Source organism: Saccopteryx bilineata, chromosome 2 (assembly GCF_036850765.1).
Source record: "Saccopteryx bilineata isolate mSacBil1 chromosome 2, mSacBil1_pri_phased_curated, whole genome shotgun sequence".
NCBI classification, from domain to species: Eukaryota; Metazoa; Chordata; class Mammalia; order Chiroptera; family Emballonuridae; genus Saccopteryx; species Saccopteryx bilineata.
The window spans coordinates 288,627,377-288,652,739 of record NC_089491.1 but is presented as its reverse complement, the minus strand read 5'-3'; the positions used below and the strand labels follow the sequence as shown (position 1 = coordinate 288,652,739).

Here is a 25,363-nt window from a genome sequence, read left to right as displayed (position 1 = left end):
ACTTCTGGTATAATACTGAAAGGAGTGGTGAGTGAGGGCATTCTTGCTTTGTATCTGATATTACAAAAGCTTTCAGTTTCTATTAAGTATGTTAGCTGTAGTTTTATTTTCTATAATCAAGTTGGGAAAGTTACCCTCTATTTCCAGTGTACTGAGAGTTTTTATAATGAATGGGCGTTAGACTCTGTCAAACGCTTTTCCTGCATCTACTGATATGACCATGTAATTTTTCTTTAATTTGTTGATGTAATAGATTACATTAATTAATTTTTAATAATTTTTTTTTACTTTTTTGGGAATTTGGTATTTCTGTTTCTAGCATTTAGGCCTATCACTGACATATAGGACAGGGGTCCCCAAACTACGGCCCGTGGGCCACATGCGGCCCCCACCGCACTTCTGGAAGGGCACCTCTTTCATTGGTGGTCAGTGAGAGGAGCATAGTTCCCACTGAAATATTGGTCAGTTTGTTGATTTAAATTTACTTGTTCTTTATTTTAAATATTGTATTTGTTCCCGTTTTGTTTTTTTACTTTAAAATAAGATATGTGCAGTGTGCATAGGAATTTGTTCATAGTCTTTTTTATAGTCCGGCCCTCCAACAGTCTGAGGGACAGTGAACTGGCCCCCTGTATAAAAAGTTTGGGAACCCCTGATATAGGAAGTGGTTAAAAATAAGTGTTTGTTTAATAAATGGATTTTTGGATTACAGAATAAAAGCTTTTAAGTTAAGACTTTTGCTTATATTTCTAATACTATAATAAAAAACATTACTTGGCAACTTAAGAAAAATCATCTGAAATTAATGCTTACTAATTAGATTTCATGCAAGGTTTTAAACATTCCATTTGTTTTCACCTTTTTAACCTAAACTGCAAAATATTTACAGATAAATATTTAAATATAATCTGATAATGAATTGGCAGCATCTATGACTACATAAGTTTCAATTTCATTTTTCTCTTTTGTTACTCAACTTCCTTTATTTTAAACTTCTTGGCTGCTACATGTACAAGTTTAAAATATTAAATTAAAAAAATATATAGGTTGGAACAAAAGTGGTTACAGTTGTTCGTATGGAAAATAATAAATAAAAATGCAATAAATTCTGTGTTTCACGTACTCACAATTGTAAACTTACTTTTGCCTCACTCACTATAAATATAAGGTTTTACTCTTCCGTGTGCTCATGCAGAAACTTTGATAAATTGAAATCCTATTTGGCCTGACCTGTGGTGGCGCAGTAGACAAAGCGTCAACCTGGAAACGCTGAGGTTGCCGGTTCAAAACCCTGGGCTTGCCTGGTCAAGGCACATATGGGAGTTGATGCTTCCTGCTCCTCCCCCCTTCTCTCTCTCTCTCTCCCCCCCCTCTCTATAATGAATAAATAAAATCTTAAAAAAAAAAAATAAAATTTAAAAAAAAAAATAAAATTTAAAAAAAAAAAAAAAAAAAAAAAAAAAAAAAAAAAAAAAAAAAAAAAGAAATCCTATTTGGAGCAACACCACCCTGAATTTTAAAACATTACTTTAAGAAATGATAAAAGCTATGGCGTTGACCAATATGCAGATTCATGGCAATAATTAAATGTGCTGTTAAGCTGTCACTTTTCCAACAACTTCAACCAATTAGGAAAAGGTACTTTCAGAAATCCTGGTCTTTGTGGCAAGAATTGATCACTTACAACCACCTCCTTTGGTGGAGACCACCAATTGTAACATTTGTTCACTTTCTTTTGTGTGAGCAAAATTTTTAAGGAAAATACAAAGTTCCAGGTATATTTCTACTGCTGTATAAACTTTCGTATTCCTGATTTTTGTGAAATGTGTTGGTGTGAGGAGAGGGGAGGTTACTCAAGCATATATCAACTTTGTTTACCTCATGTTTTATCTGCGGGCAAAGACAGAAAGGTTTCATAAATGAGACTATCATGCTTTCTCAAAGAGAAAACAAGATAGAACACAGGAGTGACAGTGACTTCTGTGTCGCTTATCTCCTTGTGCTGTGAGAACAGCCTAGCACGGGGTGTTACAATAAATCCATGTCCAGGCAAGTATGTACCTTTCTGAATCTGCCCTTAGAACAAACAAATGTCTTTATGCCTGCCCTTGGTATAAATTGGGGTGCATAAACTTCTTCCATATAAACAGCAAATACTGTAGGCTCTGTGAGCCATGTCAGTTCTTGATCATTCATATATACACATATGTACATACATATATACATACACATATATTCATAGACATATATATGAAATATGTAGATATTTTTTAAAAAAATGTAAAGATTTCTTTTTAGTTCACAGGCTGCACAAAACCAGGATTGCAGGTCAGATTTTACTCAGAAGCTAACGTGTACTGATCCCTGGTATGGATCCCTTTACAAATGGTACTTGTAAAACTAGTCAATGCCAGCTTTGTTTCTGACAACAGTTAGAGTGGGGCAGCAGGAAGAGGAGATTAAAGAATAGTTTGGGAATACTACAAACAGTCAAGCTCTACGAATAGCCGTTTGATATACTCTATATTGATGTCACAGAAATTTCCTTTAAACTTGAAAGCACTTGATTTAAAGTTAGTTTCATTATAAAATACTTATAAAAAGGATTTCTAATTGTAGCACAGAAAGTACAGAATTATTTTATCTCTAAATCATCTTCCAATTAAGAGTCTGACTTAATCACCCCAATAAATTCAATAAAGGAAAAAAATCCCAATTTTAAAAATTAAAAAAAATTTTTTTTGTAAAAAAAAAAAAAAAAGCTTAAAAAAAGAGTCTGACTTAAAAAGATTTTTAAAAAGTTTTAAAATAGAGCACTTGAGAAACTCTGGTGGGTAAAAGTTCACATGATAGCTATATATTGAAAGGAGTATTTTCAGGACCTAGACATGATAAATCCTCAAGTCTCTATAGAAAATAGCCTAAGCTTGAGAGAAAGATAAATTTAAAAGAAGCTGCAACTATTTATAAAGAAAAATGAAGCTTCATTTCTTTTGACTCATCTCCAAAATTAGAAAAGAACTGTAACTTAAAACTAAGTCCAATCAGGGCCTGACCTGTGGTGGCACAGTGGATAAAGCGTCGACCTGGAAATGCTGAGGTCACCAGTTCGAAACCCTGGGCTTGCTTGGTCAAGGCACATATGGGAGTTGATGCCTCCAGCTCCTCCCCCTTCTCTCTCTGTCTCTCCCTCTCCCCTCTAAAATGAATAAATTAAAAAAAAACACAAAACAAACAAAACGAAGTCCAATCAGAATCAATGCAGATGTACCTAAGGCCATAGACCTTCATGTTCCTGTCCTATACCCAAAAAATACAACAACAACAAAAACAAAAACCACTGAAAAGAATTTAAACCAGGTCAACATGGCAAAGGACACTCAACTTACAATGTAAAACATCTAAAAATCTCAAATTCACTTTCTAAATCAAGAAAAAACTTTAATTGGTAAGTTGATCTTTATTTCAATAGTGTAAATTTGACCAAGGCTAATTAAAACTAAAATATATTTGTTCTTACATGAATTTAAACAATAATATAACAAACTACATAATTTCAGAGAGAATAAATACCAAGGCTATTAAGAAAGGTCTTGGTAATAGGGACAGTGCCCCATGGAGCATAGTAATGAGCAAAGTAATATTCTCAACCAGTGACCAAAAAAAGTGTGCAGTCTGTACTCTACTGATAATCAGAATCCTCAAAGAGAACCTAAAAAATTAGAAATGAACAAACCTAATTCACTCATTTCATTGTTTCCGTTAATTCTGTATGCCAATTCTGCAAGAGAGAGAGAGAACGATTAGAGTTTCAAAGGAAATGCATCCTTTACCACAAGTTCATCATCAAAACCGTAACAGATCTTTATCTTCATAATACTTGACAGTCATCATTAAAAAAAAAAAAATCAACCTAATATTTTCTTACAGAACATGACTGATAGGCAGAAACCAAATGTGAAGATAAATAGGTTTCCTTTTTAGGTCCCATAATAAGCATCCTTGTAAGCCAAAAACTCTGAAAATGAAGCAGAAGTAGACTGCTTAAAATGACAACTAGTTTTTCTTCATAGTCATGAAATCAATTCAAGGTTAACACACTTTTAAGGTTTTAGTTACAAAGAAATGTAACTGAGATAGGAAAATTTTATAGTCCTGAGCCACAAGGCCTCAGTCTTGACTATTTTATTTAGCCTTATACTGGGAAGAATAAAAAGTCCCCAACCCTTGTTTAAAATCATCGTGCTAACAGAAAGAATCATAGCAACATATAAAAAACACTTCTCAAAAACACAGGGAAGCAAACCCTTTATATACTTAAATGAAAATGTGTCACGTTAAAAATAAAAGCAAACATTATGGAGGTGCAAAAAAAAGTGTTTACTGGGTTAAAATTTGTGTTATAAAAAGGAGGAAAAGATCATTTATATATGAATTTCCTTGTATCTCCATAAAATTTCTCTAGAAGAACACCTGAGAAACTGACCACACTGGTTGCCTCTGAGGAGACTGGGAGGGCAAGGACAGAGGAGGCACAGAGACTTTTCATTGTATGTGTACAGTCACTTTTGAATTTTGAACCATATGAAGGCACACATTACCCTATTTAAAAGTAAAATTGTATTTGTAAAAACTTTAAACCAACCAACACAAATATCTCTTACCAGATCTTGAACCTCGTATAGGGGGTCTACACAGATCATCACTCAGCCCTAATGTGGGGAAAAAAGAAACATTTAAAAATACATAAAATATATTCAACATACTAGATTTATTATACAATCATCTTTTAATTCAACAAAGGTTTTCCATATTAAGTATAAGGATATACTAGTGAACTAGAGACAAGTTTCCTGCCATAAAAAAAAGTTTATATAAGACTTGACCCTGGTCCGATGGCTTAGTGGACTAGAGCATTGTCCTGACATGCCAAGGTTGATGGTTCAATCCCCAGTTGGGGCACATAGAGGGAGGCAACCAGCGACGGCATGAATGAGTGGAATGGCAGGTCAGTGTCTGTCTGTCTCTCTCCCTCTAAAACTCAATAAAAAAAAAGTATAGCCTGACCTGTGGTGGCACAGTGGATAAAGCGTCGACCTGGAAATGCTGAGGTCGCTGGTTCGAAACCCTGGGCTTGCCTGGTCAAGGCACATATGGGAGTTGATGCTTCCAGCTCCTCCCCCCCTTCTCTCTCTCTCTGTCTCTCCTCTCTCTTTCTCTGTCTCTCCCTCTCCTCTCTAAAATGAATAAAAAAATTTTTAAAAAAGTATGATGGAAAAATTGGTAATTTTCCTCCGCTGACCATATTTGTATAAAAGGAAAGGAATACTAATTAACACTCTCCTAAATTTCTCAATTAAGAAGCAAAATCAGACACTGTACTCCTCAAATGAATAAACATTGAATGTCAACTCTAACTAAAAAAATATTTTTAATTAAAAAAAAGAACCAAATTCCATTTGTAATATACCCTCACTGTGGATTATTTATGGCATACTTTAATTTCAAGGTTAACTTCCTGAAAGTTAATATACATACTTCCTCAAAAGAATGCAAATTCTAATTTTAAACAAAATGTTGATGTTAGCCAGGGTGTGTTTCAGATAGTTCAAAGACAAAGAGTTAATGGGGAAGTTACACTCATTAAATAATATCTTAATGTTAGCCTAGAAATCCAAGCTGTGTTTTGTCAAAGACCCTTGTATAACACTCTAAACCCAAACATACCTCTAAATTTGGATCATGTTTAATTTCATTTGTCTCTATAAAAAAACATTATGTTTGGATCTGTATGAAACTGCAAAAACCACATTGAACTGGCTATCACTGGCCGCCTCCATTACACTGACTGCCTGCTTTTACATAACTGATTTAACCCTAAATTCTTTTTACAGTATCTGGAAGAGAAATATTAAAAGAAGTTATTCATTTGTTTAAAAAAAATACTTATTGAGCATGTTTTTGTACTTCTTAAAGTCAGAGATGTAGACAAATTAATTTTTGTGTAGCTCAAAAAGATAAGAGTATCAACGAGAAAGTTACAGCAAAGTAGCTTTTATTGTAGTTCAATACTAAAAATAAAATTAGGCCCTGGCCAGTTGGCTTAGTGGTAGAGCATTAGCTCAGCGTGTAGAAGTACTGGGTTCAATTCCTGGTCAGAGTACATAGGAGAAACAACCATCTGTTTCTCCACCCCTCCACTCCACCCCTCTGTTTATCTCTCTCTCTCCACCACTTCCACAGCCATGGCTCGAATAGTTTGGAGCAAGTTGGCCCAGGCACTGAGGATGGCTCCATGGCTTTGCCTCAGGTGCTGAAATAGCTCAGTTGCTGAGCAACAGGGCAGTGGCCCCAGATAGAGCATTGCCCTATAGGGGTTTGCCAGATGGATCCTGGTCAGGGAGCATGCGGGAGCCTGTCTCTCTGCTTCCCTGCCTCTCACTTAATAAAAAATTTTTAAAATAAATAAATATAAATAAAATTATTAGCCCTGATTATTAGACAGCTTGGTTGATTAGAGCATCATTCTGAAGCACAGAGGATGCTGGTTTGATCCCTGATCAGGGCACATACAGGAACAGATCAATGTTCTGGTCTCTTCCTCTCTCACTAAAATCAGTAAATTAAAATAAAAAAATTAAAAAATAAAACTATTAGTGTTATTTCCAAAACAGAACAGACAGTGAGGGAATGATTTCCATATCATGAAGATGATCAATTGATGCACGAATGGATGTTGACAAAGGGACATATGCACTAACAATCATCCCTAAATCTCTCAGCTCTAAGATTCCCTGAAACACCTCAGTAGCAAGCATTTCCCACATCAAGTATTGAGAATTTAAATAATTAGCATTAAAAGTAATTAATACTCCTATTAATACAAGTGCTGTCCTCTTTTTCTGCTCTGTAGTCCCACCTTTTCCAGGTTTAATCAAAAGCTAAAACTCAACTTAATCTATAGACATCAATTACCATTTCAGTTTCCATGTTTTCATTTAAGCATTTTCTGCGTGCTCCACTACATATGTAGCCCTATGTAAGATACTTGAAGGAGACAGAGTAGCAAGAAGAGATATTAGATGACCAATGATGTAGTTGTTTTAGAAAGTGGCCTCTTGGTTTAGGCCTTTATTCTTAAGGACATCTTTGGATAAATTTCTCCCAGACTACATCAGTGGCCCTACTTATAATTATAGGTTATACAATATTCAAAATACCAAGCTAAACAGAAAGTCTATTCTTCTACAAGGAAGGAAAGGACCTATCCTTAAACTTGTACTTAAAGCAGTCCTCCATTAAAGAGTGACTCTTATTTAATAACGCCTCTGCTGGACAGACTTTACATCCATTTATTTAATAATTCCCTAAACTCTTTCTCCTTTCATTAGAGGTACAAGTCCGAAGTCATGTACTAGGTATTAAAAGATTTCTAGAAACACCTTTTACAGTAAGAGAATGCTTAGTATATCAAATCTCCCAAAGATGCACATAACCTTATTCCTAGTTACATTGTATGCAAAGGGTACTATCAATATATTCCAGGGAATCTATGCATGGGTTCCATCAATCTGTCATACATATTGAGAAATGTTTCGTTTTCTCCATTTCCAATTATAGCATAAGCTCCTTAAAAAAAGAAATGCTTAAGTAAAATTTTGTGAATTTCATATCTTTTGTAAACTGTCATGAGGAGAGAAAAAAAATCTTGTATCTATAGGTTTTATTGTGTACAAAGGGATTTTGCATGTACCACATCATTCCTAAAGTGGCCTTGTGAGTTAGGCAGGGTAAATCATATAGATAAAAGCCTGATGCTCAAGGTGGCGAAGTACCTCAACCAAGATCCTCTGCTGTTTCCACATTATGCAGCCATGTGTCTCATCATCAATCCTTAAATAAAGGCCTAGTGTGAACTTGGAAAGTCTGTTTAAGACATTCTGTTATATAGTAGTTTTATAATGGTCTACAGGCTGGTACTCAACAGTCTTCAGTACATCAATTGACTTAACTCCATAATTTTTATAAATTTACCTCAAATTTTATTTTTTTTTGAGATTTTTTTAAAAATTGGATTTTACTGGAAGCAGCCCAAGTGTCCACCAATAGATGAGTAGATAAAAAAGCTGGACTATTACTCAGCCATAAAAAAGGAAATCTTACCCTAAATTTTAAAAATGAGAAATTTTTTCTTCTCTGATATAAGGGACATGCAATTAAATCTACTGTGAGTAAAATTTCAAACATATACTTTCTCCAAATGGTCTGGGAAGTCTGATTATAGCACTGATTACTCAAAGCATTTTTCTAAGATAGTTTATAATCTTAACACAGTAACAGAGGTTGTTCAAGGAATTAAGCATGAAGGGAACTAAACTTGAACCAGCTATACTTTATTCTAAATTGAGACTAGAGCAGTTCAAACTATAAAGCATAATCTTCTTTAATAAACCTTCAGTTAATAAATAATGATACAAGAATAAATTGTTTCACATATTCACAACTGTAAACCTACTCTCACACTGTTGTATTAAAACTAAGATTGATTGTATTGGGTCATGATTGTACTCTGCAGACCATTTAATCCATTTTAAGTGAAAGGTAAGTAAGGTAGTTTACCCATTTAAATTTCTGGGTAAGTAATTATTATATGTGAGAGTGACAGATACTTGGGAAAAATAAAAGGGCTTTGTGAGTGAATAGTTATCTGACTGAATTACCATATATGAAGTGGCCAGTACTTCGTAGGCACTCAAGTATGTACCCTGTCTTTTCTTAACATTGCTTAATTCAATAACAACCTATTAAGAATTCACTGAAACTCTGAATGAGGTAATGTTTGGCACCCTTGATGAACCAGGCTATAATCTGTACATAAAAAAAAAAAGTGGCAGGTAAGGAAAAATCAAAATCACTCTTCAGACCTGGAGTCTCTTGTGTTCTGACAGTCTTCTTTTGAGACTGGCTTAAAACAGTTTGCAGAGATGGTTCATCTTCTAAATGGATATGACAATTGTCAAAAATAAAAACTTATGATCTGAGTAGAGATTATGTATATAAACATCAATACAGGGTGAGGCAAAAGTAGGTTTACACTTGTGAGTATGTGAGTTTATTCTTGTATTATTATTCATTAACTATTGTACTTAATTTTACAGAAGAACAACTGTTTTGAGTGACTACACCCTGGACTAACTTACATATCTTTAACATAAAGTTTCCAAAATCAATATATCTTCAAATATATCAGTTCTTCATGTATGTACAGGTAAACGTGCAGGCTATTACTCTGCTCTAAGCTGAAAATCCACGTCCTCTTCATACCCATCAATGGTCTATGTAATCCCACTCTGATTCAAACCCCCTGGTTCTTACCTCCATAAGTACCTTACATGGGGCTAACGTGAAACACCACTTGTGGGAGAGGATGGATTAAGGGAATTGATTCACCTGTGACTCACGTAAAACTATAAAAACTCCCTTTGTCCACATCCTTTTGGCCCATTTAGATGAAAACTAAGAGTTCTGCTTTGTCGGGCTACTACTCAACCACTGAGATTATTACACTGAGGGCTTCCAACGTGGCGAATTTCTTGCACAGGCCACCACCACAGTCGAGAAAGAGCAATGGGCTCTATTCTATCAAACACAGGGGACTTCAAGTTCAGGATAACTGACTTATGCTATTTCGGTGTATGTACTTGGTTGGGGTCTCAAGACCATTCACCAACTACACTAACCCGCAAAACACCCACTCACAAATTTCCTGCCTCTCTCCCCACGTGGAGAGTGATGGGAAAATGGGAAGGTTGGATTAGAACAATCCTTCGCAGCTGAGGACTGCAGCCTCTAAGAATTAAAGGAGGAAATGGAAGTGGCTTCAGTAGAAACAGCCTCAAGGCAGAGGAAGCCGAAATGAAACCGAGCCTGTCGCCACGCGGTGCCCCGCTTGTCGCCTAGCTCGCGGTCCCCCGCGAGGGCCTGCAGCAAGAGGCGCTGCGTGCACCGCTAAAGCGACGCCCGGTGATGCGCGGGGCTCCCCAGCGCTGCTCGCTGCCCCGCACGACTGCCTTCCCGGTCCTCCCAACCGTGCGTCTTCCCGGCCGCGGTCAGGGGGGCCCCGACGGGCGCACGCAACCCGGCAGGGGCGGAGGAGCCACCTGAGCCCCGGTGGGGACGTCCACCCTCCCGCTCCCGGGCTTGCAGGACTATTACCTCCATCCGCCTTAACCTCGGACGCATGAGAGTCCCGCGGCAGAACCGGTGACGGCGTCCGTAGCAGAGGCTGCTGCGAATCCTGCGGCTGGCTTCGCGCAGCACTTCGCGTCTTCATCTCCCCAGCGTCCCGGAGCCGCGGCTGCCTCCGCCGCCGAGACCGAAGGTAGTAAGCGCTTTCTCTCACTTCCTCTGTCGCAGAATGGGGCCGGAACTCTTCTAGCTGAACGCGTTTTCCCATCGGAGACTTTTCTTTGGCCACCTGGGGATCGAAGTCGCCGTACACTTCCGGCGGCTCTTCCGAAAACCTCACTTCCCGCCGGTTGTGGCGCGACGGCGAGGGGTTTCCGTCGCTGCCGCCGCCGCCATTTTGAGGGGCGAGCTGACGCCGTCCTTCACGCAGGGGGGGCCTGGGTGTGACGTTTACCCACCACCATCCTTCCATCATCGGCTCCGCCCTTCGCCCCTCTCCCGCCATAGTTGTTGACGTAGCTTGAGTCTATCGCGAAGATGATTTGGGAAACCCAAGATTCACTTGCCAGCTGGTGGCGATGGCTTTTCGGTGGTGCTGGGCGGTGGTCGCGGTGGTCAGGGAGGCAGTTGAGAGTCGCCAGGGATGCCGCCTGCGTCGTCGCTGCTGTGCTGCAAACCCGCCTCTGGGCCCATGGTGTGTCCGAGGGCTTTGAGAGAGGCAGTGCCTGTGCTGGGTCAGCTGCTGCGGGTCACTCCCGCCTCCTGGCTGAAGGCACCAAAGAGGAGGAGAAGAGGGAGGAGGACGTCGCTGCCCTTGGCCTTGGGGGACAGGGAGGGAGGGGACGACGGAGAAGGGACAACTGGCTGGGCAAATTGCATGTCCTAAACCAGGGGAAACACCACCCATCTGCCAAAGAGTTACTCACCCTGATGTATGAAGATTACAGACCCAATGAGTATAGATTATATAATGTTCATACAACATCAGGATGCTTAACTCTTTCGCCACCGGCAGTTGAAAAACAACTGTCCTAAACCCAGCTGCTCCTGGCAACCATTTGCGAACACAGACTGCTGGCTCCCAGCATCGAGTGTGGAAACGGGGAGTGAGACGGGGATGGAGAGGTTTTGGTTCCCATTCCCAGGTTGTTGCGCAGTTTTTCTGGGACCTTTATGATCGACTGCTACCTTAGCCATACCTGGAAATGTCCCCGGCAGGAGTGAGGATGATAAAGATACTTTCGCAGGTGTCATCTTTCCTTATGAGAGCAGTTAACCAGTTTTAGATTTTAAGTCACCTGTTGAGAAGTGGACGACAACGAAACTACAGGCATAGTCGGGTGGACTTCCACTTGCAAAATATACGCACAGCAAACGTAGTCACCCCTGGCTTTTGTGTAAAAGCTCTATTCCAGCAGCACTGTTCAGGAAGGTCATTAGTGCTGTATTATGGACAAAGAGAAAAGAGCAAATACATGGATTAAAGATAGCTGTAATTTTAATTTGTGGTCCGTTATTTTTACTTTGATACAGAGTATGACTTGGTATTAAGCATTTGATTTAGGGTTTCCTGCGTTTAGTCTACTTAATAAAAAGCAAGAATAAAAAGCACAGTTTTAAGTTAGTGTAAAGTATGACTACTTATTGACAGAAAGATTAATGTGCACTTGGAGGGTTTTTTAATTAAAAAATAATTATTTATTGATTTTAGGGAGCGAGGACAGGAGGGAGGGAGAGACAGACAGGAATATCAATCTGTTCCATATGTGCCCTGACCGGGGATCTAATCAGCAACCTCTGCACTTTGGCAGGATGCTCAATGGAGCTATCCGGCCAGGGCTGAAGGGTTTTTTATAATTGATTTTAGTGAATAGATGTAAACAAATGAATTGGAATATGACTTATAATGAATGAAAAATTTGAAGGTATGTTTTATTCTTTCATGTATTTTAAATCACCTTAATATGCTTTTGAGCAATTCGTTTATTCAAACTGGGCACAAATTTCAATTTAATGTAATCTTAACATGCACTGTGTTTTCACTAAATATATATTTGGTCACAGACACAAGGACACGCATGCTAGTCACGTAGGTTTTTGCCTTTTAGTTTAGCTTTGTTTACTATATACAACATAGCCAATGAAACTGCAGGGATAGTCACAGGGAAATGCTTTTAAAAAAATGTTCTAAGGGAAAATTAAAAACATGTTCTCCCTTGTCAGCCTGGGTTAGATAGTATGTTTGGAAAATTTGTGGGACTTCTTTAACAACAAAATGCTGAAAATTATGGGCACTTGATTAATACTTGGCTTTTATTTAAGTAATGCTTTTTCTATAAGGTACCTATTACATTACTCACTAAGATATAAAGTTCTGTAATATAATTTTTAAAGGATATAAAACTTTATAATATTGTTCATATTATGAAAATTACTGCATATATTAAAAACCTCTTTGAAACATTTACCAGGACAGGTGGCTATACAGAAACTTGGATATAGACTTGTAAAACTTAGGTATGGGGAACATTAAAAAAGAAAGGATAAGAGGTTCTGCATATTATTAACTAATTAGTCCCTGTTTTATTTTGTAATTAAAAATGCTTGTAAAGGCTTAGGAATGGCTTCCCAGAGAAACAAATCATGAGACTCTTAAAGTAAAATTAGAGACATGGTAACTTTAACATGAGCACATATTTGCTTAGGATTTTCCCTATTTTGTCTAAGTAATATGAATACGTACATAATCCTAGTTCTGCCATACCTGCCTCTACACCTAGCAACCTGACAAATACCAACTTTGATCATGACTGTGAGGTGAAGCTAAACCCTAGACAAACCAGATACTCTGCTGTAGGTGTTTTCTAAACTGCAGTTGTCCAAAGGGAATTGGTGGGCCACCAATACCAAGAGGAGGTGTGAACTCTGGATGTTAAGACAGTTACTTTGGAAATTTGAAATATGTGGAGAAACTCAGTGGACCAAAGGAGAAGACAGGTAATAGAAAATTAGAACATACAGAAGTGGGGGGAAAAGTTTCCAGTTGTTCATATGGAGAAAAGATTCAGGTTATGATTATATAACAACCCAAAAGAATGTCACATTGGTACAGTACACTTAGGTACACTCTTGTGGGTGCTCAGATTGCTGGCTTTTATTATTTACACATTCTTGTAGTCTTTGAAATTCGGTAAACAAACCTGAATTTTAAGACCTGCTTGGGTTAGCCTCACTACCTCCTGTGGTGGTTGTATCTAAACCTACTTTTGCTCACCCCTTACTCATTGATTCATATATTTATTAAATGTCTATGTTGGCACATGATGTTTAATAAATACATGAATTAAATTAATGTATCTATTCTTTATCCTTAGGGAATTTGCCTTGTATTAGGGAAGACATATAAAAAAATTATAATTCAGATAAAATATCTGGCATTAATATATGTACTTAGGTGTTAGTTCTAGGTCTAGAAATCCAATGTCAAGAAAATGTTTTAAATGAAACATTTTATCTTAAAATTAGAATTTTTGTACATGAGTTTTTTATAGGGTAAGCAGAAATCTAGTTTTGTACTGAGAAAGCCTCTATCCATTTGTGCATGATGTTCACATTTGTGCTCAGGCAAATAACTTTAAGGTTATATCTTGGTAGAAAGAAACAACATTGTTATTTTTAATAAGGAAATAGTGATTAAAATATTAAGAGGAAGGGAATTAAAGACATAGTAGCTGGTTCCATTTATTCCCCATTCTCACAAGTAATAGACAAAATATATATATATATATTGTGTGTGTGTGTGTTTTTCTGAAGCTGGAAACAGGGAGAGACAGTCAGACAGGCTCCCGCATGCGCCCCACCGCATGCGCCCCACCGGGATCCACCCGGCTCGCCCACCAGGGGCGACGCTCTGCCCACCAGGGGGCGATGCTCTGCCCCTCCAGGGCATCGCTCTGTCACGACCAGAGCCACTCTAGCGCCTGGGGCAGAGGCCAAGGAGCCATCCCCAGCTCCCGGGCCATCTTTGCTCCAATGGAGCCTCGGCTGCGGGAGGGGAAGAGAGAGACAGAGAGGAAGGGGGGGGGTGGAGAAGCAAATGGGCGCCTCTCCTATGTGCCCTGGCCGGGAATCGAACCCGGGTCCCCCGCACGCCAGGCCGACGCTCTACTGCTGAGCCAACCGGCCAGGGCCAATAGACAAAATATTTTAAAGACTGTAATACAAATGAAAATGTCTAGCTGGAAATGTTATACAGTGGTACCTTGAGATATGAACAGACCAACATACGAATTTTTAAAGATATAAGCTGTGACTTGGTTCGTATTTTTGTTTGAGATCCGAGGGAAATTCTGAGATATGAGTTGTGATTTGGGAAGCTGCTGCTAGTTGGCGCGTTGGCACACTAATCCAGTATCAGCAGTTTGATATATGAGTTGACTGACTTATGAGCTCTGGTACAGAACGAATTAAATTGATATCTCAAGGTACCACTGTACTGAAATTAAAATTTAAACCCAGTGAAGTGAATAGAATATTCTTTCATTTATTCTTTGTTGATTTAGAAATTGTAGTCAATTACTAAACAGCATCTACATGTGTTTCTTTTATTTACTGATTTTTTTAGAGAGAGATAGAAACATTGGCCTGTTCTTCCTGTATGTGCCCTGAGCAGGGATTAAACCCACAACCTCTGCATATCAGGACAATGTTCCAACCAACTAAATCATCTAGCCAGGGCTAAGACAGTTCTTTTTTTAAAAAATTCATTAATTTTTTGTGGCAGAGACGGAGAGAGTCAGAGAGAGGGACAGATTGGGACAGACAGGCAGGAAGGGAGAGAGATGAGAAACATCAATTCTTCGTTGAGGCTCCTCAGTTCATTGATTGATTTCTCATATGTGCCTTGACCGGGGGCTACAGCAGACCGAGTGACACCCCCCCCCACCCCCACTGGAGCCAGCAACCTTGGGCTGAAGCTGGTGAGCCTTGCCTGCCCAAACCAGATGAGGCCACACTCAAGCTGGTGACCTCGGGGTCTCCAACCTGGGTCCTCCACATCTTAGTCCGACGCTCTATTCACTGCGCCACCACCTGGTCTGGCAGGGCTAAAACTGTTCTTAAATCCTGTGACTTCTGCCAAAAGAGGATGATTGACAGATGAAGACACAAAAATCACTTCCTCTAAGCATCATTGAGCCAGTAAGTATTTGAGCCTCTGTGTACTAGCTGGATCCTGTTCAAGGTGGTGGGAGGGGATGTAACAGTGAAAGAATAGACAAAAAGGCAACCCTCCCTGCCTACTTAGAGTGTATATTCTTTGGAAGTCGGATAAAAATCAAAATAACTAAAATAGGAAGTTTTGGGGGAAAATGAGACATGGAGAAGTGATATTTACCTGAGTCGATTTCTTCTGTTATCTTGAATTGGTGGTGTAGGTCAGGAACAGTTGTCCCTTGAACAAGACTGGGATTAGGGACCCTGACCCTAGCCCAGTGGAAAAATTTAACTACAGACTTTCCTCCATATGTAAGGGGAGTTGTTTGCAGGACCACTGCCAATGTCAAAATCCACACGTTGGATGGAATGGGCAAGTTCATTCCTCTGTGTGTGTGGATTCCCAACTGCAAATGGGAAGTCCTGTTTTCCACTTGTGGTTGGTTGAATCTGCAGAGGCCAAACTCCTGTAGGGAGAGTCAGACTGTATATTTATTGGGGGTGGGAAAAGAACCCAGGTATCAGTGGACAGGCACAGTTCAAACTTGTGTTGTTCTAGTCAACTTCGCTCGACTTTGCCCCTAGCCAATTATGTGTGTCTTGGATTAATTGCTTTCCATGAAAAAATTTTCATATTTATAAAATTAATAGGTCCAAGGTTAGCTATTTTTATTCATCACTTTCTGACCATCTAGCAGACACCATTACTACCTTCGCTCTTTTACTCACAACCAACCCCATTGGACATGAGCAAACTGAATTTGAAGAGATGCATCTTGTAATGACAAAGACTGGCTCCAAGTCACCTCTTACTGGTGCTGGCCCTCATCATTGGGGTAGTGCCTCTCACTGTGTTGGCTCAATGGGTTCTTCTTGCCTATGAATTGGGGGTCATTATGAGTGTTAGGGTCGTCTTGCGGAGAAGCCCGCCTTCTCGGTCACCTAAGCAGCGGGAGAACACGGGGAATGTCTGCGCTTCTGTTGCGCGCAGTCACCACTGCCTGGCGCTGGCGGCTCGCTGGGCGGTGGAGAGGAGGTGGGGATTGGGGGGTGGGGGGGGCGGAGGGGCAGGGCTGCAGACTGCGGGGGAGGGGCAGGGCGACTACCAGTCCCAGCATTCCGCGGGCCCTCCCCTCCCGGCCGAGGTCACCATCACGTGGACCAGGACCGGGCGACATTCTCTTCGGCCGTGTGTGTTGGAGAGGTGCAGCCCGTTCTCGCAGACCAGAACAGCAAAAAGGCCCGACCTTGACCATAGACGATTTAAAACGCCTCTGGAATTTGTAAGTAAATAGAATGTGTATACAACTTTTTCATGTTTTAATTTTGATCTGATGTCTTTCTGAAAGCTCTTTCAGAAACGATCCCTCCCCGCCCCCACCTGCCTACCACAAAAACCTTAAAATGAATCAAGTAGGGGGTATTTTTGTTTTGGAGTGAAAAAGAGAAGCAACCTTACAAATATTAACTAGGAAAAGGTAGGGATAAATGTTTACTTTGGACTTGGAGACGAGAAGCAGGATTTCTGTAAGGCTCAAAAGGAAGATGGGAAATTACCTGTGGTGGGCGATTACTCCCTCTCCTTCCACGGGCGGGGTCCCGATATTTGTCATCTTCCTCCTTATGAGATAGTGACCCCCCACTCTTCTTTTTTGTAACCTTACTGATGCTAAAAAAAGAGCAAAGTTTGAAGTTTTAGTGAGACCTGACAGTTACCATTCTGCTTACATATTATACCTATTTTCCCAATTGTATTCCCTAGCGGATGAGGAAGTTTACCCTTTTTCCATCCTTCGAGAAAGTATATAGTATCCTCTATTCTATCAGCAGTACTTAATTACTCGACTTCATACAAAAACACAGAAATGAGTTATCTTAACCTGAATCAGTTTACTTGCATTTTATTGGATCTATGAGAGATCTTTCCCTTGTCCCTTCTTTAAGAATTAGGGTGTGGCAGTTAAGCAGTATGATGATCGGTATGAATATCAATGGACAGTGGAAAATCATTTAATTTAAAAAGAGACTTTATGGTGGAGGGACTAAAAACGTTCTGGGCAGTCTTTGTGGGAGTTAGAACAGTTTGAAAACTGATAATTTGCTGTGAAAACCTTGAGAGCCTCTCTCCTCACTAACGTTTATGGTGCTGAAAACAGAGTCCATAACTTGATAACCAGCGTTGCTGCTGGTTTATCATGGAACTGTAAATGACTCATTTGCCCCGTTTCACTTAATTTTCCTTTCTACTGTAGAGATGCTAATACTAGGCTAAGAGCTTCTATAACTCTCAAATAAAGTTACTTAAAAATTTGGTTAATTATTTGAGGATTATAGGGTACTTTAATAATGTATTGTGTCTCATATATAAAATTTATTTTTGCCTATGAGGTCATTTTAAACTGCATTCCTTGGAAATCCCCATTTCCACCTGAGTTTTCTGAAGACAAGTAGGCTCAGAGAGGGCCTCATCTGCTTTATGCGGTTTTTCATTTTGAATTTCAGTTGTGTTAAAACTTTATCACTATTCTACATCTTATGACTACTACTGTGTCCCACAAGAGAGAATTCAATATAGTGACTATACTTCATCCTCACTTTTGCGTGGCAAATCCAGCATTTCCTGAGTAAAGAAGAATGATTCTAACATTGATTTTGAGCTTAGACTTTGGAGTCAGACCTGAGTTGGATTCCTGTTCTATCTCTGTGTGGCTTGGGCAGGCGGCTTTAGCAGTCAGAGTCCCTTTCCTCATCTGTGAAGTGGAGATGTGGCAGGTTATTTCTAGTATTAAATGAGCTAGACTCAGTAAATGGAAACTTAGTTACTAATTGGGCTACTTTCCTCTTTACTAATATGAAAGGAGTTGTTGCCACATGATTCTGATAAAGTAGAAAGGAGGAGAGTTCACCCATAATTCTATTACCTTAACAGATCAAATTGTTTTAATTTTTTATACTCTCCTTTAGCCTTGACCATAAGTATACATAATGTGAATGTCATAACCTCTTTACAAAATATCAAATTTAAAACATTGGTTTGTTAATTTCTGAGGGTTTTGTTTTAATGGTATAAGAGCTCTGGTCCTGTCTTTATTCTGATCTACTGGTGAAGATACAGCAGGACTTCCTTATGGCACAATTTCCTTGCTTTCCCTGTTCCAAAAAAGAAAACCTCCCATTGCATTCTTATTTAATAATTCAAATAATAATAAGTTTTTGAGGACTTCTTCTGTGCCCCATTGTGGTAAATGCTGTACATTATCTGCTTAACTTTCACAATGCCTCTTTCATCTAGGTAGTATTATTCCATTTTGTGGTTAAGAAAACCAAGGCATAGAGAAGAGGTCAGCAGGTCACGTGCTGGAGCAAGTCAGTCGGTCCCAGGCAGTCCGACCTTAGAGGACAGTGCTGCCAAGAGTTATGTTTGTACATTCACTGTGACTGTTAGGTCATACCTAGAGGCAGGAGTTGACTGGGGCTAACTTATAACTTCTTTGTATAAAAGTAACAGGGAACCAGGATTTCTTTCTTTTTCTTTTTCTTTTCTTTTCTTTCCTTTTTTTTTTTTTTTTTGAGTAGTTGATTCCAGGGCTGGAGCAGGGAAAGTATTAAAATCAGACTGGCACACCTGTGGTGCTTGAAATGAAGTATATGCTCAAAAAACATTTGGGGGCTTGTTGGAAAGACTCTGGAGCCAACCTAAAGGAGCTCCTCAAGGCCAAGGTTGAAACAATTTGAGCAACAAATGAAAACGATAGTAATTGGATTTTAATGCATAGAGTAAAGCAAGTGTCCATGAGTCCATACTGATATAGATAATTAAACAAATAGGGGAGAAGAGCCAACCCTTTCTTAGGAAAGAATTCCAATGAATAACCGTGGAAGGCAGGAAATAGAAACTCACCGTTAGGCAAACAATACTGTAATTACTGCAGACAAATCCATTTCTGGTGCCAGGGGGAAAATCAGGACATTTGCTTAGTCTCAAATGTCTCCCCCAAGACAATTAATTATTAGCTACAAAGGAAAAATGTAACTTAACAGTGGAGGTGCCATGTTAACCAGCTGATGGAGATTAACATCACCAGTGGACTTCAGGAACCCAGTGAAAGAATGCAGTTAGAAGGACACATAATTTCTGTGGTGTTATTCTTTTCAAAAATGTATAACCTCTTTTTGTAATAATCAGGAAACATAATACAAACCCAAATTGAAGGATATTCTACAAAATAATTGACCAGTACTTTAAAAAATGGCAAGGTGACAGACACCAGGGGAAGCCACAAAAGACCAAAAAACCAGAAACTCAGATTGCAGACTCAGGAGAATTAACAGCTAACTGGAATGTGGGATCCCGCATTGGACCCTGGAACAAAAAAAGGACATTAGTGGAGAAACAGGTGAAATTTGAACAGTCTGTAGTTAATTGTACTCTTGTACCAATGTTTATTTCTTGTTTGTTTGTTTTTATAATTGTACTTTAATTTAATGAAATGTTGACTTTAGGAGAAACTGGATAAAGGTATAAGGGAACTCTGCCCTATTTTTACAACTTTTCAAATTACAGTCATGCATCACTTAAGGACAGAGATATGTTCTGAGAACTTTGTCATTAGGCGTTTTGTTGTGCGAATACCATAGAGTGCACTTACACAAACCTACATGGCACAGCCTGCTACACCTAGGCTACACGGTCTAGCCTATTGCTTCTAGGCTACAAGCCCGGATAGTACGTTACTTACCCAAAGCAATCTGAGATTAAATCAAGCACAAGAAAATGATGCAATCAAGAGATTTGGTAAACACGAGAATGTTTTACAGCAAACATTTTTTATGAGTAGAAAGATTACACTCTAAAGATGAAATAAAGATGAAATAAAGATGAAAAGCGTAGTATAGTAAATACATAAATCAGTAACATAGTATTATGTACTGTACATAAGTGTATGTGTTGTACTTTTACACAGTTGGCAGTGCAGTAGGTTTGTTTACACCAGCTCACCATAGACATATGACCGTTGTGTTGGACTATGATGTCACTAGGTGAAAGGAATTTTTCAACTCTTGTTTATAACCTTACGGAACCACAGGCCTGTATGTGGTCCTGTATGCCTTCCGTAGTTGACCTAAATATCGTTATGCAGCCCATGGCTGTAGTTCAAAATAAAAAGTTTAATAAAAATGTATTGGCGTGATGTAGATAATAAAGGTGATTAGGGGAGTTGAGCTAAAACTGGAAATCAGTTATGCCTCCCATTATTGAAAATCTTAGCAAACTCTTTGATCCTTCGTTCATTGCTTTGTGCCTCTACTGGTCATCCTAAACCTGAGATGTAAGTCAAGGGAGTTGGGAGGGAGTAAGAGGGTAAGAAGGAAAGACTTTCCTTACTCAGAAAATATATAAAGTATCTGGAAAATTGTGAAAATAATAATACTGGCATCTTATGACAGTGATATGGTGAGAGGAAGAGGGCCAGACTTAGGGACTAGTTGTAGACACAGACAAATAGCTGGTACAAGTCTAAGCCCGGCACTACGGCTCACTGTGGAAAGCTACATATTAACAAAAGGTTTAGCTGCAGGTATTTTAAATCGAAACTGTGGACAGAATTTGAACCCTGGACTTTTGAGCCCATCAGGGCAAGGTAGATGGCAGTGTATCAGTGACACACACACACACACACACACACACACCTGTTTTGTCAGTTCCTGGGGTGAGGGGTGAGGGGAGAACATTCTGCAGCTGTTGTCTGAGTCAGGGTCATATTTTTCCTTTGGCTTATCTGTTCTTCAGAAGAGGGAACAGTGTGCGTACTAAATAGTGCTGAAGATTGTCATCCGTGTACCTTCTCTTGGTGACCTCAAGATTTGGCCAAATTAAAAGTAATGCTTCAGAAAACTTAGGCTGAAGACTTTTTCAGGAGCATTTATTTTCATAATATATTTTTAAAAAATAATTTAGTTTATGTGAATGTAAAAAGAAGACTGAGCCCTTTTCTTTCAATACTCCCTAATCTCCCATCATTTAAATTCCAAACTGGTTGTGAAATATGAAACTAAAGATTTCACTTTAGAGTTTTAGAAACTTAGAGAAACTGTCTTGTACAAAAAGAAATGTAGTTTTGATTATTGATGTGGAAGAAAATATTTTAAATGGGAACTCAAGATGGTTTGAAGCATTTACATTCTTTTTATGTGCCTGTCTTTTGATTTTATATATAGCATGCAAGGAGTTGGCTGAGATTAAAGTCTAAGGGATATATTTGTCCGAAGACACCTAATCCTGATTCATTCTGAAACTTTTATTAACTGACCACCAAAAAGAACAAAGGAATAGTATTTGTCAAGGGCAGATTTGAGTTTGCTTATTAACATCCATTCAGGGAATAGCAAAGAGTGAAATACCAGAATATTTAGAGAAGGTAATTATTTAATTTGTATTAAAATGCCATCATTAGTATATATGTAAATTTCAGTGGATTAAATAAAACTGCATTTTCTATTTTGGTGTTAAAGTACTGTTTTCTAATCTATAAAGTTTCAGGAAATTGACTTTAGTTCTCACACACACAAAAACCTGACTTGTGGTGGTTTTTTTTTTGTGTGTGTAGTGTAGTATTTTTGCAGTAGGTAAGTTCTTTAGACTTTGGTTTTTGTCCACTGTTGTTGGTTAGATTTGTTGGAAAATAAGGCATTCCAGGTTCTCATATGGGCCTTCTGAATTTCTGAGGATCTTTGTAGGCAGTCTTTTTATATCCATCTAAAAGCCTTGAGCCTTTACCTAAAATGGCTTCCAATCTGGGTTCCCTTGTCACCTGAAGTCCTATAAGATTTTTCTCTATAGCCATAGAACTTGACATTGGGCCTAGTACATGATGGTTTTTTTAATAATTTAAACCATTGTGTTTAATAATCACAAGACTAATGGTGGTCCTCTCGGTGTTGTTGGTATTTCTACAAGCCTGATAGTAATTATATATTTACCTCAAGTCAACCTCTTTTGACTTAAGCTAATAGAATTGATGAAGGAAGCAACACCTAATGGTTCTCTTTCAATTCCTTTGGGATCTAAAATTATGTAGTACTCTACCTTCCCGGAAAAAAAAATGTGTATGTATGCATATAAAATTTTATATGTAATTTCACAGGGTTCAGGATTCCCTGAAACCTATCCTCAGTCTTTTTGTGTGGAAGTGAAAATGATGAAAGATAATTTCCCCCCACATCTACCTCAATCAGTTGTATACATACAATTGAAGAGTATCCTTTTAACTGCAAATAGTTTATGAAGGCTTTTTGAGCTCAACTATCATTGCTTCAGAAAGATGATATTTCATAGTGGCTGAGTGTACAGGCTCTGGAGCCAGTCTGCCTGGATTCAACTACTAGTTACTCTTTGACCCGTGTGACCTTGGGCAAGTTGCTCAACCTTTATGTTTCTTCAAATGGATTATCGTAAAGATTACATGAGTTAATACATGTGAAGTACTCAGAGCAGATAGTGGTACTCAATAAATGTTAGCTATTGTTACTAAGTATCATTGTCTCACAGACAGGATTACTGTTGAATATCTGGCCAGGTGAGGTTCTCTGGGCTGTCTTTTACCTGAATAGAGGATGCCTTTTTCTGATTTGCACGAAAACACCCTGGGTGCTGGTATCCTCCCTGCCAACAGATGCATGCCTTTATGGAGCATGCGAAAATAAACTGTCTTTTCCTTGTTGGTATTATATAGGTAGGCCTGTTTTACCTTATTTCTATGAACGTAGTTGCTTACAATTCTGTGAGAAAAGCAAAGATCCAAGCCCTCCTGTAGGACTCCTCTTTCCCTAAGAACTCTCAACCACCCAGCCGCTTCTCCGAGCCGAGCCCCTGCTGCTGACCCTGCCCACAGTGTGAGAGTTCGGCTTTGTCTGTTCATTTCATTTTTTAGCACATGACTATTTCCACTTCTTTTTTTTAATTAAAAAAGTTTGAATAGAGATTATGTAAACTGTTAGGATTTATGGTGAACCTCCGTTGCATCCCCTTCTCTCTCGTTAAAAGTAATATTCTTGTACTTATCTCTTTTTTTTTAACTTTATTGCATTATATATCTTTTCCTAAACAATAACAATATAATTGCAACCTTATGTAAATGGAAACTGTGTGTGTGTGTTTTATTTTTCAGCTCAATGTCACATTCTTGAGTTTCATCTCTGTCTGCATGCACAGTATTCCATGGTATGGCAGTGCTTCAGTTTACGTATTCATTCTACTGTTCATGGACAGTTGGCTGTTATTTGGTACTATTCACAATACTATCATGAATAAATATTTTTATTCATGTTTTTCAGTGCACATGTGCAAATCCCTCTAGGGTATAAAAGCTATGAGTGGAATTACTGAAATGTGTGTGAGAAATGCACATCTTCAGCTTTATTAGATAACGCTCAATTAATTCCAAAAGTAGTTACACTAATTTATGCTCCCGTGTTAGGGTGTAAGGATTCAAGTTGCTATTTATTCACTCAAGAAATGTTAATTGGGCATGTACAGCAGCAAATAAAAAGACAAAGAATCCTAATCTCAAGGAGGTAATATTTTTTATCAGGGACTAAATAGCCAAAATATTTAAGATATATCAAAATGGCCCATGTTTTATGGGGAACAATTGACAAAGCAAGGGGAGAGGATGATTCCCTCGCTGCGCTTGGCATCGTGGGGATCAGAGACGAAGGAGATGAACTGCGACCAGGAAGCCCTGGGCTCTGTGCAGAGATGACATTAAAAGATACAGGGATGATGGGATTGCTTGGTCCTGATGCTTTCCAGCAGATAATGGTGGTGAAGTCATGGGTGTGGGGTCACTGGAGTTTGCAGATCTTGCCAGGAGCATTTTCTGAGTCCCTCTTGACTCAGCCAGTAGTGATAAGGCTAAGGAATGAGCCCGGAGGCTGGTGATCTGGTGATCGGTGATCTGATTCTGAGCACTACGTGCTTTGGGGCCCACTTTTGACTCTTGCTCATAGTTTAAAGCACAAGGGGAGGGTGGCTTGTCTGACCTTATGGAACACTAGTGTTCTCTCTTTTTGGTGTGTGTGTGAGAGAGAGAGAGAGGGACAGATAAGTGACAGACAGACAGGTAGGGAGACAGATGAGAAGCATCAGTTCTTCGTTCCAGCACCTTAGTTGTTTATTGACTGCTTTCTCATGTGTGCCTTGACTGAGGGGCTACAGCAGAGTGAGTGATTCCTTGCTCAGGGAAGCTACCTTGGGCTTCAGGCCAGCGAACTCAGGGTTTCAGACCTGGGTCCTCAGCATCCCAGGCCAATGCTCTATCCACTGCGCCACCACCTGGTCAGGCAGGAACACTAGTGTTCTCTTGACTCAGGAATACTTGGTGCTTGCATGACTGTGAAGTTGGGGAAATACAGGTTGGGGTAAGGGTAGATTTATTCTGAGCATTTGGAGCTTTAGGGCTTGCTCTTGACCCTGCCAATGGAGATACCCTGGGAAGGGGTGTGGTTTTGTCTAGAGTCTGTAGAGCCCCCATTGTCAAACTTGTTAATTATTGCCAGTCTGGTGGATGTAAAATAGGATCTTGTGATATTCATTGCATTTCCCCTTTTCCCTCTAAAAATTCAAAATTCTCTCTTTTCAATGTCAGGCGTGGTTGTATAATTTTACTGCTAACTTCTAAGTTGACCCCGTGATTTGTGGGTTTGGCACCATGTATGTGTTGCAGGTACTCTACACCCCACGTTTCCCAGTACACAGCTGAGCTTTCTACTCGGTGGCTCTTGTCAGTAGACCCTCAGGGAAATCCATTATGCTCTGTGCTGTCCCACAGAGGTCCTTGAGCCAGGAACCCTACCCCTCTCTTCACTCTGCCCGAGGAGTTGAATTGGTAGCTCTCACCCATACATTGTTACCTAACCTCAGAAAACACATCCCTGTATCTACACTGATGCTTTCTGTACC

The 25,363-nt window shown here is 39.3% G+C and overlaps 2 protein-coding genes across 2 annotated transcripts in view; one reads left to right on the top strand and one right to left on the bottom strand.

Annotated features, from left to right (window-relative positions):
• TOR1AIP1 (torsin 1A interacting protein 1) overlaps positions 1 to 11,632 on the bottom strand; it is a 28,851-nt gene extending 17,219 nt beyond the window's left edge. The window contains exons 1-3 of the mRNA XM_066261259.1: positions 10,216 to 11,632; positions 4,665 to 4,712; positions 3,737 to 3,781 (exon numbers count right to left, since the gene is read on the bottom strand). Of these exons, the coding sequence (XP_066117356.1) occupies positions 3,737 to 3,781; positions 4,665 to 4,712; positions 10,216 to 10,693 (571 nt within the window). The 5' untranslated portion in view covers positions 10,694 to 11,632. The remainder of the gene's footprint in view (positions 1 to 3,736; positions 3,782 to 4,664; positions 4,713 to 10,215) is intronic.
• Positions 11,633 to 16,546: 4,914 nt separating this feature from the next.
• Positions 16,547 to 25,363, top strand: part of LOC136325987 (torsin-1A-interacting protein 2-like) — a 30,895-nt gene continuing 22,078 nt past the window's right edge. The window contains exon 1 of the mRNA XM_066261256.1: positions 16,547 to 16,685. The gene's annotated coding sequence lies outside the window, so the exon portion shown is untranslated. The remainder of the gene's footprint in view (positions 16,686 to 25,363) is intronic.